The following is a 16,024-nucleotide window of genomic DNA, read 5'->3' as shown; positions in this document are numbered from 1 at the left end:
GCTGATAAGTGATCTGCGCTAAGTCACTCAGGGGATTTGCGGTCACCGGTGAGACCTTCACCAGTGACCGAAAATCAAGCCATGCCACACAGACAGAGCCGCGGGATGACAATGAAGTTGGGTGAAGTTCATCAGACTTCATTCTGATCGTGCGGCTCTGTCGGTGTCTGCTGTCAGCGGCTATTCAGCTCTGCTACATCGCTCTGGCTGTGTCTGCTGTCAGCGGCCATGTAGCAGAGCTGAATGGCAGATGACATAGCTGCTGAGAATAAAAACGGATCACATACATCAAAAACGGATTGCACACGGACTACAATCATGAGAAAAATCACAGAATCGCATTGCACACTGATCAAGACTTGAACAGAGCTCATGCTACTTTCTACCATGAGACTCCATCCAATTTTACACTCTGAAAGTGTGATTCCAGCCTTAAAAGAGGTGGGGGGGGTGGGGAAGACACACACACACACACACACACACACACACACACACCACGATTTTCCCCATTTTATATTTTTAATTTTTATTCCCCAATCCAAAAATAAAATTATAATCATAAGAACAAATCTAGCATTTTTACTCCCCTCCTCCACACCACTTGCCCGAGCCTGTGATCGGTTTATGATACTCCAGTGCAGCAGCATATAGGGAAAATGATAATCTCCTAGGACTCAGTATCAGGGGCTTTCAGAAGGCCTTGGCTGGTTTAGTAATGCACTGGCGCTCCGATTTGGTCATAGCTGGGGGAATTTGAGGTGAACATAGATCACATCTATTTAAATGCCGCTGTCAGGTTAAATAATAGCAATCGGAGTGAGGTTTGATCATTACTGTTCAAGGCAGGTGCCAGATGTGTAACACAGTTGGCATCCGCCAAGTATGGAGGATTCACAGCGTCTGCTCCGAACACCTGCACTCAGGAGGGGATTAAAGAGGTATTCCCGTCTCCAATTATCTTATCCCAATACGTAGTAGGAATAATAATAATATTATATTATTATTATTATTATTATTATTAATAATAAATATTTTTACTACTACTACCACCTCTAATTAGAAGAAGGGAATTTTGTTTACTTACCGTAAATTCCTTTTCTTCTAGCTCCTATTGGGAGACCCAGACAATTGGGTGTATAGCTTCTGCCTCCGGAGGCCACACAAAGTATTACACTTTAAAAAGTGTAACCCCTCCCCTCTGCCTATACACCCCCCCGTGCATCACGGGCTCCTCAGTTTTGGTGCAAAAGCAGGAAGGAGGAAACTTATAAATTGGTCTAAGGTAAATTCAATCCGAAGGATGTTCGGAGAACTGAAAACCATGAACCAATAGAACAATTCAACATGAACAACATGTGTACACAAAAGAACAACCAGCCCGAAGGGCACAGGGGCGGGTGCTGGGTCTCCCAATAGGAGCTAGAAGAAAAGGAATTTACGGTAAGTAAACAAAATTCCCTTCTTCTTTGTCGCTCCATTGGGAGACCCAGACAATTGGGACGTCCAAAAGCAGTCCCTGGGTGGGTAAAAGAATACCTCGATAAAAAGAGCCGAAACGGCCCCCTCTTACAGGTGGGCAACCGCTGCCTGGAGGACTCGCCTACCTAGACTGGCGTCTGCCGAAGCATAGGTATGCACCTGATAGTGTTTCGTGAAAGTGTGCAGACTAGACCAGGTAGCTGCCTGACACACCTGCTGAGCCGTAGCCCGGTGCCGCAATGCCCAGGACGCACCCACGGCTCTGGTAGAATGGGCTTTCAGCCCTGAAGGAAGCGGAAGCCCATTAGAACGGTAGGCTTCAAGAATCGGTTCCTTGATCCACCGAGCCAAGGTTGACTTGGAAGCCTGCGAAACCTTACGCTGGCCAGCGACAAGGACAAAGAGCGCATCTGAACGACGCAGGGGCGCCGTGCGAGACACGTAGAACCGGAGTGCTCTCACTAGATCCAAAGAGTGCAAATCCTTTTCACATTGGTGAATTGGATTAGGGCAAAATGAAGGCAAGGAGATATCCTGATTGAGATGAAAAGGGGATACCACCTTAGGGAGAAATTCCGGGACAGGACGCAGAACCACCTTATCCTGGTGAAAAACCAGGAAGGGGGCTTTGCATGACAGCGCTGCAAGCTCCGACACTCTGAGTGATGTAACTGCCACTAGAAATGCCACCTTCTGCGAAAGACGTGATAAAGAGACATCCCGCAGCGGCTCGAAAGGTGGTTTCTGAAGAGCCGTTAGCACCCTGTTAAGGTCCCAGGGTCCCAGCGGACGCTTGTAAGGTGGGACTGTGGCAAACTCCCTGCAGGAACGTGCGGACCTGCGGAAGCCTGGCCAGGCGCTTTTGAAAAAATACGGAGAGCGCCGATACTTGTCCCTTGAGAGAGCCGAGTGACAAACAATGTCCATTCCGGATTGAAAGAATGAAAGAAAAGTGGGTAAGGCAAACGGCCAGGGAGAAAAACCATTATCAGAGCACCAGGATAAAGAAGATCCGCCAAGATCTGTAATAGATCTTGGCGGACGTTGGTTTCCTGGCCTGTCTCATAGTGGCAATGACATCCTGAGATAATCCTGAAGACGCTAGGAGCCAGGACTGAAGGGCCACACAGTCAGGTTGAGGGCCACAGAATTCAGATGGAAAAACGGCCCTTGTGACAGCAAGTCTGGGCGGTCTGGAAGCGCCCACGGTTGACCCACCGTGAGATGCCACAGATCCGGGTACCACGATCGCCTCGGCCAATCTGGAGCGACGAGAATGGCGCGACGACAGTCGGACCTGATCTTGCGTAACACTCTGGGCAGCATCGCCAGAGGAGGAAATACATAAGGAAGTCAAAACTGCGACCAATCCTGAACTAATGCATCCGCCGCCAGAGCTCTGTGATCCTGAGACCTTGCCATGAAGGCCGGGACCTTGTCGTGTCGTGACGCCATGAGATCGACGTCCGGCGTTCCCCAGCGGCGACAGATCTCTCGAAACACGTCTGGGTGAAGAGACCATTCCCCCGCGTCCATGCCCTGACAACTGAGAAAATCTGCTTCCCAGTTTTCCACGCCCGGGATGTAAACTGCGGAGATCGTGGAGGCTGTGGCTTCCACCCACTGCAGAATCCGCCTGACTTCCTGGAAGGCCTGACGACTGCGCGTGCCGCCCTGATGGTTGATGTATGCGACGGCAGTGGCGTTGTCCGACTGTATACGGATCTGTCTGCCCTCCAGCCACCGATGGAAGGCCAATAAGGCTAGATACACTGCCCTTCTCTCCAGAACATTGATCTGAAGGGAGGACTCTACCGGAGTCCAGGTTCCCTGAGCCCTGTGGTGGAGGAAAACCGCTCCCCACCCCGACAGGCTCGCGTCCGTGGTGACCACAGCCCAGGTTGGGGGTAGGAAGGATTTTCCTTGCGATAGAGAATTGGGAAGGAGCCACCACTGAAGAGATGTCTTGGTTGCAAGGGACAGAGAGACGTTCCTGTCGAGGGAAGTCGACCTCCTGTCCCTGTATGAAACTCCATCCCGAGGTAAGTAAGTGATTGGGTCGGTGTCAACTGGGATTTTGGGAAGTTGATTATCCACCCGAACTGCTGGAGAGTCGCCAGAGCGACTGTAAGGCTGTGTTGACACGCCACCCGAGAAGGTGCCCTGACTAGGAGATCGTCTAAGTAGGGAATCACCGAGTGGCCCAGAGAGTGTAGGACCGCCACAACGGATGCCATGACCTTGGTGAAAACCCGTGGGGCTGTCGCCAGGCCGAAAGGCAATGCCACGAACTGAAGGTGTTCGTCCCCGATGGCGAAACGCAAGAAGCGTTGATGTTCGGGTGCGATCGGCACATGGAGATAAGCATCCTTGATGTCGATCGATGCTAGGAAGTCTCCTTGTGACATCGAAGGCGATGACCGAGCGGAGAGATTCCATCCGAAACAGTCTGGTGCTCACATGTCTGTTGAGCAGTTTGAGGTCCAGAACGGGGCGGAATGATCAGTCCTTCTTTGGCACCACGAACAAGTTGGAGTAAAAGCCGCGACCATGTTCCTGAGGGTGAACAGGGATCACAACTCCCGCTGTCTTCAGAGTGTCCACTGCCTGAAAAAGTGCGTCGGCCCGAGCGGGGGGCGGAGAGGTTCTGAAGAAACGAGTCTGAGGACGAAAGCTGAACTCTATCCTGTAACCGTGAGACAGAATGTCTCTCACCCATCGGTCTTTAACATGTGGCCACCAGGCGTCGCAAAAGCGGGAGAGCCTGCCACCGACCGAGGATGCGGTTCGGGGATGCCGAGAGTCATGAGGAGGCCGCCTTGGAGGCAGCGCCTCCGGCGGCCTTTTGGGGGCGTGACTTAGACCGCCACGCATAGGAGTTCCTCTGGCCTTTCTCCGGCCTGCTGGACGAAGCGGATTGGGACTTGGCGGCGGGACGAAAGGACCGAAACCTCGATTGAATTTTCCGTTGCTGAGGTCTCTTAGGTCTGGACTGGGGTAAGGAGGAGTCCTTTCCCTTGGATTCTTTAATAATCTCATCCAATCGTTCGCCAAAAAAGCGGTCGCCAGAAAACGGCAAACCGGTTAAGAACCTCTTGGAGGCAGAGTCTGCCTTCCATTCGCGCAGCCACATGGCCCTGCGGACTGCCACAGAATTAGCGGATGACACCGCTGTACGGCTAGCAGAGTCTAGGACTGCGTTCATGGCGTAGGAAGAAAAAGCTGACGCTTGAGAAGTGAGAGACGCAACCTGCGGAGCAGAATTACGTGTGACTGCATTAATCTCAGCCAGACAAGCTGAGATAGCTTGTAGTGCCCACACGGCTGCAAAGGCCGGGGCAAAAGACGCGCCCGTGGCTTCATAGATGGATTTCACCAGGAGCTCTGCCTGTCAGTGGCATCTTTTAGCATTGAACCATCTGCCACCGATACCACAGATCTAGCCGCCAATCTAGAGACTGGAGGATCCACCTTGGGACACTGAGCCCAACCCTTAACTACGTGAGAGGGGAAGGGGTAACGTGTGTCAGTTAGGCGCTTAGTAAAGCGCTTGTCCGGAACCGCTCTGGGCTTCTGGACAGCCTCTCTGAAGTTAGAGTGATCGAAAAACGCACTCCGTGTACGTTTGGGGAACCGAAACTGGTGTTTCTCCTGCTGAGAAGCCGACTCCTCTACAGGTGGAGGCGGGGGAGACAGATCTAACACCTGGTTGATGGACGAGATAAGATCATTTACTAAGGCGTCCCCTTCAGGTGTATCAAGATTGAGGGCAACGTCAGGTTCAGAGCCCTGAGCTGCGACGTCCGCCTCGTCCTCCAGAGAGTCCTCGAGCTGGGAACCCGAGCAGCGTGAAGAAGTCGGGGGAAGATTCCCAGCGGGCCCGCTTAGTCGGTCTGGGACTGTGGTCCGGGCAGGAGTCCTCCGCGTGGGACCTAGGGCCCAACCTGGGAGCGCGCTGCGGCGCGGACCGAGAGGGGCCTGGAGGCGACGAGCTAACGGGGACCGGGGCCTGTGTAAGGACCGATCTGGACTGCAAAGCTTCTAGCAGCTTGACAGACCATTTGTCCATAGACTGAGCCATGGATTGTGAAAGTGACTCAGAGTTTCTCAGCAAACGCAGCAAACTCTGTCCCTGCCGCCTGGACAGGGGGAGCAGGGGGGTCTACATGAGCCGAGGGGTCCACTAGTGACCGAGGCTCCGGCTGAGCAAGTGAAACAGGGGTCGAGCATTGCTCACAGTGAGGGTAGGTGGAACCCGCAGGTAACATAGCCCCACAAGAGGTACAGGTCGCAAAAAAACCCTGTGCCTTAGCACCTTTGCTCCTTGTGGACGATATGCTGTTGTCTCCTAGGAGAGTGATCACTGAGGGTATATGGGAAGGGGTATACAGCCCGACCGAACAGAAATATGTATATAAATACGTATCTATTCCGGCACCCTGGGGGGGGGCCAGCACCGGGTGACCGGTGTGGCTTACCGACCGCTAAAAAGCGGAGTGTGTGTCCTCCAGATTCCCTGCCTTAGGTCTCCCAGAGCTGCAGAGCTCTTCTCTGATAATCCTCCACCGGCAGAATGCCAAAAACATGGCTGCCGGAGCTCTCAGGGGAGGAGTGGAGCCGTGGGCGGTGCTAGAAAAGTGCGGGAATCTGGGGTCCCCACAGTGATCAGTGAGGGGGGAGGAAACATACAGGATGCTCCGGCCCTCACATCCGACGTCAGGCCGGCCGTCCCGCCCTTACCCCTGACAGGCAGGCCCGGGGGCGGGATTTTTGCTACTAGGCCGCGATGAAGCCGGGGACTAAATTTAAGACCGCGGCCGACAAGCAGGCGCGGTCGGCGCGGAAGTCCGCCGGTCTTCACAAATCAGCAGCTGCTGCAGCGTCCGGGAAGAAGGCGCTCCATGCCCACTCCCCATGGGGACACAGAGTACCTTATAGATGCAGGGCCCGGTCCCTGAGGATGAATAGACTCCTGTCCAGCAGATTCCCACAGGGGCTGCGGAGGGAGCCCGGTCCCAGTGAATGGATGACCGGTCAGGATCCCACTTCTCCCAGAGCCACTAAGGGATGGTGAAGGAAAACGGCATGAGGCTCCGGCCTTTGTACCCGCAATGGGTACCTCAACCTTAACAGCACCGCCGACATAGTGGGGTGAGAAGGGAACATGCCGGGGGCCCCGTGGGGGTCCTCTTTTCTTCCAACCGATATAACTAATCTGAGAATGCATGAGTGGATGTGTGCCTCCTTCCACACAAAGCATAAAACTGAGGAGCCCGTGATGCACGGGAGGGTGTATAGGCAGAGGGGAGGGGTTACACTTTTTAAAGTGTAATACTTTGTGTGGCCTCCGGAGGCAGAAGCTATACACCCAATTGTCTGGGTCTCCCAATGGAGCGACAAAGAAATTTAGTATAGTTCTCGTAATATAGCCTTGTCTCTGACTTCATGTGCAGGGCATTGTAGCTTGGGTATCCATGGTTACGTCCACTTATATAGTTACAGTAAGTTCGCTGCTTGTGGTCGTAACCATGAGCAACTGACTGTCACTATAGCGTAGACTTAACCATGGATACCTAAGCTGCAATGCCCTGCACATGAGGTAAGCGACATAGCTATATCAGGAGAACTATACTACATTTCGAATTGGAAGTATTCGCTAATATTTTTACACCTACTACAGAATGGAATAGGAACTTTGAGATGGGAATACCCCAAAAAAGACAAAAATAGGAGGGGGGGGGGGGTCCAATCAATGAATATAATAACTCGCATTGAAATAGATGCAATACATTACCTGAGCAAATTTCGTGGCTACATATCCCCACCTTATAGATTGATTCCTACAAGACAAAACAGATGCATTAAAAAATAACTAGTTTTCTAATACTTTTTTGTATATCAGTTATGGGGGCACAGTGCAATGCATGGCAGGTTATATTGGCCCCATAAAGGCCATATTTTGGCTGCTTAAGGGGGTTTTTGCTTCCCGATCCGAGAGCAGCATAATGTAGAGACAGAGACCCTGATTCCAGTGATGTCACTTACTGAGCTGTTTGCTATCATTTTGATAAAATCAATGTTTTCCCTGCTGCAGATCTAGCAGTTATACAGAGCTCATGAATATGCTGGACTACGTGGAGCAGCCAAGTAGTCCTGTAATGAAAAATCTACTGCTCATTAAACAGTGATTTTAGCAAAACTACACTAAGCAGCCCAGTAAGTGACATCACTGGAATCAGGATCTCTGCCCCTACATTTTGCTGCTCTTAGATTAGGTGGCAAAACCTTGGTGACAGATTCCCTTTAAGTGAATTGGAGGCTTATGTGCCATTCTACAATCACCTTCTGCAGACAATATTCTTCAGCTCAGTCTAAACCTAAATCTATAACATGGAGACACTGTTTTTTGGATATTTACAGTACAAACAGTTAGGGGTACTTTGCACGTTGCGACTTCGCTACTGCGATATCGCCGGGGTCGAAAGTGACGTACATCCGGCGCCAGTAACGACGTCGCAACGTGTAAAGCCTAGATGCACTGATCAACGATCGCAAAAGCGTCGTAAATCGGTGATCTGTGTAGTGTCGGTCATTTCCATAATTTCGCTGCAGCGACAGGTACGATGTTGTTTCTCGTTCCTGCGGCAGCACACATCGCTGTGTATGAAGCCGCAGGAGCGAGGAACATCTCCTTACCTGCGTCCCGGCTGCAATGAGGAAGGAGGTGGGCGGGATGTTTACGTCCCGCTTTTTTCCGCCCCTCCTCTTCTATTGGCCGCCTGCCGTGTGACGCCACACGATCCGCCCCCTTAGGAAGGAGGCGGGTCGCCGGCCAGAGCGACGTCGCAGGGCAGGTGAGTGCGTGTGAAGGTGCCGTAGCGATAATGTTCGCTACGGCAGCTATCACAAGAGATCGCATCTGCAACGGGGGAAGGTACTATCGCGCTCGGCATCGCTACAATCGGCTAGCGATGTCGCAGCGTGCAAAGTACCCCTTAGTATTACAAAGCAAATGTTTGGTGGTGGTTGTGAAACTTCCACAGGGAGCCGATACAAAGTGCGAGGACGGAAGTTGTAGACAAAGGTCAGCAATCTGCTGTCAAACAGTACAAAGTTGAGAAACTAGGTTACCTTGGATAGTTGTCTCGGTAAATCAGGGTAGGAGCAAACAAGAAATACAAGTATTGTGTAACTGGAGGGACGGGAGCAACCGCTAAAGAGAAAAACAAAGATTTACACATTTTAATTCCAGAAACATCCGAAGTGGAAAATTTAAAAAAAAAAAAAAAAAAAAAAAACAAAAAACAAAAACAAACAAAACCCATATACTATGGAATATTCCAAAAGGACCAAATCCTTCATTCCGTACATCCCATCTGCAGACAGACTGCTAGTGAGCGGAAGTCAAGAAATAGATTGTGAAAGCTTCAAGATCAAGAAATTTCTATCTAGAGGAATATCAATATTTCCATTAGAACAAATCCCCCACATTACAGTCTCAGGTCCTCCCGTTTCTCACTTACTCGACTTATCTTTGGCAGATGACAAGACCCGAGGGATATTTTCTCTAATGAATGAATGCACCTTCATGATCATTCGAACCTGGAAATTAAAGGATATAAAAATAAGTAGATTTTATTGATAAGGGTATTCTAATCTCTAAATGTTATCGCTAGTGATGAGCGGGCACTACCATGCTCAGGAACTCAGTACTGGTAACTAGTGATGAGCGAGCACTACAATGATAGTGCTCAGTATTTGTAATAAGCAGTTGGATGCTCAGGAGGGCGCAACTAGAGTACCCGAGCTTCAATGGGGAAACCTAACATTTTCCTGGCCCTGCTTTGGGAAAAATGCCCAAGTCCCCCATTCACTTCCATTATATTCTGATACAGGAGATGAGCCCATCCTTGCATCGAACTGCTCGTTACGAGTACCTGGAGCATGGTAGTGCTCGCTCAGCATTAGCTAGTTACCTTAGATTGTGAGCCCCAGTGGGGACAGTGTTGCTGATGTATGTAAAGCGCTGTGGAATTGATAGCGCTATATAAATTAATAATTATTATTATTATTGCCAATCCACTGAATAGATGTTAACGTTAAATCAGTTTGGTGAGAAAAGGGGGAATTGGGGGGGGGGGGGGTCGTCACTGCTCACACCCTCAACAATTGCTGGAACATTGGACTTAACTCTCCGTCCTCCCGTATTGGGGGTAAGTGAGCCACCAGTTGCACGTGCCCTGTCACTACGTTGTAAATGAGTGATGATAGCAGTTGAGCACAGTACTCGGCCATATTGGTCAGTACCATAGTCCATGAATGCATCAGCAAGGCACATGTACAGTCTTGTGAGAACAGGGAACATAATCTCCCCCTATTGGTGATCAGCGGGGGTCCCAGCAGGCGGACATACCTTGATTTAACAACCATCACCTATTTAGTGTTTGAGTAAACTTAAGTAAATTATAAAATTTTTAAAAATGAATAGCCCTCATTTTAACTTTTGCATAAATGAAGGGAATTTTGTTTACTTACCGTAAATTCCTTTTCTTCTAGCTCCAATTGGGAGACCCAGACAATTGGGTGTATAGCTACTGCCTCCGGAGGCCACACAAAGTATTACACTAAAAAGTGTAAGGCCCCTCCCCTTCTGGCTATACACCCCCCCGTGGGATCACGGGCTCCTCAGTTTTAGTGCAAAAGCAAGAAGGCGGAAAGCCAATAACTGTTTTAAAGACAAATTCAATCCGAGGAACAACATCGGAGAACTGAACTCTTCAACATGAACAACATGTGCACCCGAAAAAACAAAATCCCTAAGAAAACAGGGCGGGTGCTGGGTCTCCCAATTGGAGCTAGAAGAAAAGGAATTTACGGTAAGTAAACAAAATTCCCTTCTTCTTTGTCGCTCCTAATTGGGAGACCCAGACAATTGGGACGTCCAAAAGCAGTCCCTGGGTGGGTAAAAGAATACCTCGTGATAGGGCCGTCAAACAGCCCTTTCCTACAGGTGGGCCACCGCCGCCTGAAGGACTTGTCTACCTAGGCTGGCATCCGCCGAAGCGTAGGTATGCACCTGATAATGCTTGGTAAAAGTGTGCAGACTCGACCAGGTAGCCGCCTGGCACACCTGCTGAGCCGTAGCCTGGTGCCGTAATGCCCAGGACGCACCCACGGCTCTGGTAGAATGGGCCTTCAGTCCTGATGGAATCGGAAGCCCAGCAGAACGGTAGGTGTGAAGAATTGGTTCCTTGATCCACCGCGCCAGGGTGGATTTGGAAGCTTGCGACCCCTTACGCTGACCAGCGACAAGGATAAAGAGTGCATCCGAGCGGCGCAGGGGCGCCGTGCAGGAAATGTAGATACTGAGTGCTCTCACCAGATCCAATAAATGCAAACCTTTTTCAAATTGGTGAACTGGATGCGGACACAAAGACGGTAAAGTGATATCCTGGTTGAGATGAAAGGAGGATACCACCTTAGGAAGAAATTCTGGAATTGGACGCAGAACTACCTTGTCCTGGTGAAATACTAGGAAGGGAGATCTGCATGATAACGCCGCCAGCTCGGACACTCTCCGAAGAGACGTGACCGCCACTAGAAAGGCCACTTTCTGTGAAAGACGAGAAAGGGAAACATCCTTCAAAGGCTCGAAAGGCGGCTTCTGGAGAGCAATTAGGACCTTGTTCAGATCCCAGGGCTCCAACGGCCGCTTGTAAGGGGGGACGATATGACAAACCCCTTGCAGGAACGTGCGTACCTGAGGAAGTCGCGCTAGGCGCTTCTGAAAAAATACGGATAGCGCGGAGACTTGACCTTTAAGGGAGCCGAGCGACAAACCTTTTTCCAACCCAGACTGCAGGAAGGAAAGAAAAATAGGCAATGCAAATGGCCAGGGAGAAACTCCCTGAGCAGAGCACCAAGATAAGAATATCTTCCACGTCCTGTGGTAGATCTTGGCGGAGGATGGTTTCCTAGCCTGTCTCATGGTGGCAACCACTTCATGAGATAAACCTGAGGCCGCTAGGATCCAGGAGGTCGCAGAATCCCGTGTCTGGGTCTCCCAGTCTCCCCTCTCCAGCTCAGCGTGCAGACAGGAATGGCTGCCGGCGTCCTGTGAGGAGGGGCGGACCGTGGGCGTGCCACAAACAAAGTGCGGGAAACTGGCGTCCCACTGTGCCCAGTGTGAGGGCTGGAGTATGTAAAGCAGACTCCAGCCCTCAGCGCTGATGGTCTGTACAGCGTCCCGCCCTCCCCGACTGGCAGGTCTGGGGGCGGGAACGAAACGAACTAGGCCGCAAAAGCCGGGGACTGTAGTAATAAGCGCGGCCGTCATACATGCACGGCTAGCGCGGAAGTCCCCGGCGCACCACAAGTCCCAGCCGCGTCGCAGTGAAAACTGACCCCAGCGGCCGGCGCGGCCGTTCGTACTAAGTCTACTCACTCAGCAGCGCTGTAGTGAGGAATGGCACAAGCGCAGCAGCGCTGATGTCCCCGGCGCACTAACACGCCCAGCATGCTGCGGTGTGCGCGCGGTATGCCCGGGGACACAGAGTACCTTAACGAAGCAGGGCCCTGTCCCTGACGATACTCAGCTCCATATCCAGCCGATTCTCCGGGGGCTGTGGAAGGAGCACGGTCTCAGTGCCTGGAGACCGGTAAAGTCCCACTTCACCCAGAGCCCTAATGGGGATGGGGAAGGAATCAGCATGTGGGCTCCAGCCTCCGTACCCGCAATGGGTACCTCAACCTTAACAAACACCGCCGACAGAAAGTGGGGTGAGAAGGGAGCATGCTGGGGGCCCTAGTATGGGCCCTCTTTTCTTCCATCCGACATAGTCAGCAGCTGCTGCTGACTAAACAGTGGAGCTATGCGTGGATGTCTGACCTCCTTCGCACAAAGCATAAAACTGAGGAGCCCGTGATCCCACGGGGGGGGGTGTATAGCCAGAAGGGGAGGGGCCTTACACTTTTTAGTGTAATACTTTGTGTGGCCTCCGGAGGCAGTAGCTATACACCCAATTGTCTGGGTCTCCCAATTAGGAGCGACAAAGAAAGTACAAAAATAAAAAAAAAAACTTTGTAATATATCTTAAAAAAAAAAAAAATATAAAAAAAAAAAGAATTTAACCACCTCCTGAACTGATTCATTCTCAATTCACAGATGTTTCTCATTACTGAAATAGGAGATGACAGTTGGTGCTCATAAAGTTCTATGGAGAGCTGCAACTGTCGTTTTAGGAGAACTTGCAGCAGAATGTCTGTCGGCCTCCAGCGCCTCCTCTTTGGAGATGACAGCCGGTGATTTTAATATCCTCTCAGCAATGTGAACATCACTTTGGCCACTGAACACAGATTTTACCCATAAATTGAGAATAAATGATCAGTCCAGGAGAAGAAAGCAGATTTCTCTGATTAGATATACAGTGTGTCCACCCATATCCTGTCCACTGCCATTAATTTGAGAACGGCGGCAGCTATAGGCATAGAAGTGGTGTCTAGGTATAGTAAAGTAGCCATGCGCTATGCAATGAAAACACCTATAGTGCCACCTGGTGGAAAACAACGTTGTTAGCATTTTTAATCTCGAAAACGGAACGAGAGAGAAAAAAAAAAAAAAGTGAATTACAAAGTTGTAGGGCATCATCAATTCAATACGAATCGACACCTTGCATACAGAAATGCTATGATTAGAATGTGTAAAACTCACAAGGCTGCGGACGTGAAGCGATACCTCATGGAGACCTTCCTACAAGTCATTAGGTATGGTGGCTGCATGGAGTGGTCTCCACGCTCACCTGACCTGACCCCATTGGACTTCTTTCTGTGAGGTCACATCAAACAGCAGGTGTATGCGACCCCTCCACCAACATTGCAGGACCTACGACGATGAATCACAGATGCTTGTGCAAACGTGTCACCTACCATATTGTACAGCGTGCAGCAAGATACAGTATGCTGTCCAGAGCCCAGATGTGCATTGCAGCTGACGGCGGCCACTTTGAGCATCAAAGTTAAATTAGTGCAATATGCGTGACCAGAATTCAGTGTTTTGTTGTGGTGTTTTGTTTTTTGTTTTGGAAGGGGGGGGGGGGGGGGTTCATGGGTTTCATATCATACCATTTCTGTATGCAAGTTGTCAATTCTTATTGCATTGAAGATGCCCTACAATTTTTTAATTCACTTTTTTTCCCCTCTATCTTGTTCCGTTTTTGAGATAAAAATGCTAACTCCGTTGTTTTCCACCAGGTGGCGCTATAGGTGGTTTCATTGCGTAGCACATGGCTACTTTACTATACCTAGACACCACTTCTATGCCTATAGCTGCCACCGCTCTCAAGTTAATGGCGGTGCACAGGATATGGGTAGACACACTGTATAACAAAGTTACTTTTTTTCCATGTGTACTATTGATTTAGTAAATATGTTTAAAGTTAGAGTTACTTATTTATCCCAAAATATATAGTCCTGAAGCCCAGATGATGTTACCTGCTCTAGAATGACAATGAACCTGGATGCTGGGGGTAAATTTTGTTGTAGAACTATGTATGCCGGACAGAAACCGAGGATGAGCATCTGAAAAACCAAGTATAGCAACCCGTAGAAGAGGGAGCGTATGGTGCGGTATGATGATGCCTTGTATCCCTGGGCCCACATGGAGAAGAGGCCATAGGGGATGATCAGCGTGCTCAAGAACATACATATCCAAGTGGAGACCACAATGGGGAACTTGCCAAAAGCATAAAACAAAAGATCAAACTCCAAAACAAGCCTGCAAGACAAAGAACACGTAAATCAGAAGACAGGAACAATAGCAAACAGCAAGTCACATGGATGTGATTTACAACTGCATCGCCTCAATAGTCCGTATTCTAGAGACCAGAATACACATAGAAGTAAAGAATGGACGGGCTTTAGTAGAAACGAGAGGATCAGATTTAAATTCACAAAATCGTGTGATTCAGGGAGATTTGATCTGCAGCAAATTAAGGCTGTGTGCGCACGTTGCGTATTTGCATGCAGTTACGCTGCGTATTGCACTGCATGCGTCCTGCGTCCCCAGCACAATCTATGAAGACTTTTGTCAGCTGCGTCCTGAAACGCACATACAGTGTCTTACACGTGCGCACATAGCGTTATTCTGCACGAATTGAAGTCCTTTATTAGGCCTCTTTCACACGTCAGTGAAAAACACGTTTTTTCACTCATGTGATAAAGGTGTGCATGTCCCTCCGTGTGCTGTGATGTTTGCACGATCTGATTATCACGGAGATCACACTTGTACTCTTATACTCACCTGCCCGCGCTGCTGCTGTCCGTGGTGCTGAAGTCTCCCGCAATGCTGTGTCCGGCCGCCGCCGTCTCCTCTCTGCAGCTACTTCAGCGTCGGTTGTGCAGTGCATACGTATGAGCATAATTAGCCAGCTTGGAAGCAGCAGGCAGCAGCCGGAGAGTGCATCGCTGGAGACGGGCGAGTTTAAAAAGGGTTTTTATTTTAAATTTACGTGTTTCACAGATCACACTATTGTGTGGTCCATGGGACATCAGTAATGCCAAAAAAACAAAAAAACAACATTGCTGAGTGCAGAGCACAAGAACACACTGATTTTAATGGGTCTGCGTATGTCCGTGATTCTGGTACGTATAAATTAAAAAATAATTAAAATAAAATATGAACCATACATACCAGAACCACTGACGTGTGAAGGAGGATGCAGTGATGTCCCACCTACCCCAGAGTGCACATCATAAATTGGTATCACAAGTGCGAAGATGGGCCGCGGTCCGTACAGGACCGAGTAGGCAGCGGGGATAGCATGTACTTTAGAATTTGATTGTACTCCTTATAAAATTTACTTTAATTAAATCATTTTACAATTCGCAACATATAGTAATTTTGGCCAACATCCTGTAGTAATGGCCCCACCCTTGTCGCACATCCTGTAGTAATGTGCCCATCCTGTAGTAATGTGCCCATCCTTATCCCCATCTTGTAGTAATTGGATAAAAGGGGCAAATGATGACCCTATGTGCCCATGCAGGTCCTCTTAATAATGTCCCCTTGTAGTAATGCCCCATGCCGTATAATTGTCCCATATTGCGCACACACACACACACACACACACACACACACACACACACACACACACACACACACAATTCCCTTGGTGTCCCGTTTTCTGCTTCTTGCAGTCCCCTGCACCAGCTGCGAACATCAAGGGGGCCAGGGGTCTGTGGGCCATAAGAAGCAGCCTTATGGGCCATGAGGCCCCCCGTGTTTGAGACCCCTGCCTTATACAGTGAATGTAACCACACTCGCATATTAACAGCCAGCTCTGCAGCGTATCAGAGCAGAGCCAGTTGCCAATGTGCCAGAGTGTGCATACAGCCACCACGCATTGTATAATGCCTCTTTCACACATCTGTCCATTTAACGCACGTGTGATGGTCTGTGGGGCAGGTCAGTATGTTTGTCCGCATGCTATACGTGCAACATCTGGATAGCACTCGGACAGCATGAACTTGTATACTTGCCTGTCTCCGG

General features: G+C 49.8%; 1 protein-coding gene across 2 annotated transcripts in view; it reads right to left on the bottom strand.

Annotated features, from left to right (window-relative positions):
• SOAT1 (sterol O-acyltransferase 1) overlaps positions 1 to 16,024 on the bottom strand; it is an 87,149-nt gene that overhangs the window by 47,250 nt on the left and 23,875 nt on the right. For both annotated transcript variants that reach the window (XR_012724944.1, XM_075320084.1), the window contains exons 7-10: positions 13,969 to 14,251; positions 9,003 to 9,081; positions 8,611 to 8,692; positions 7,274 to 7,319 (exon numbers count right to left, since the gene is read on the bottom strand). Coding sequence is in view for 1 of the 2 variants with exons in the window: in XM_075320084.1 (XP_075176199.1) it covers positions 7,274 to 7,319; positions 8,611 to 8,692; positions 9,003 to 9,081; positions 13,969 to 14,251 (490 nt within the window). In the remaining variant the exon portion in view is untranslated. The remainder of the gene's footprint in view (positions 1 to 7,273; positions 7,320 to 8,610; positions 8,693 to 9,002; positions 9,082 to 13,968; positions 14,252 to 16,024) is intronic.

Source organism: Anomaloglossus baeobatrachus, chromosome 8 (genome assembly GCF_048569485.1).
Source record: "Anomaloglossus baeobatrachus isolate aAnoBae1 chromosome 8, aAnoBae1.hap1, whole genome shotgun sequence".
Taxonomy (NCBI): Eukaryota; Metazoa; Chordata; class Amphibia; order Anura; family Aromobatidae; genus Anomaloglossus; species Anomaloglossus baeobatrachus.
This window is presented reverse-complemented; position numbering and strand designations above follow the sequence as displayed.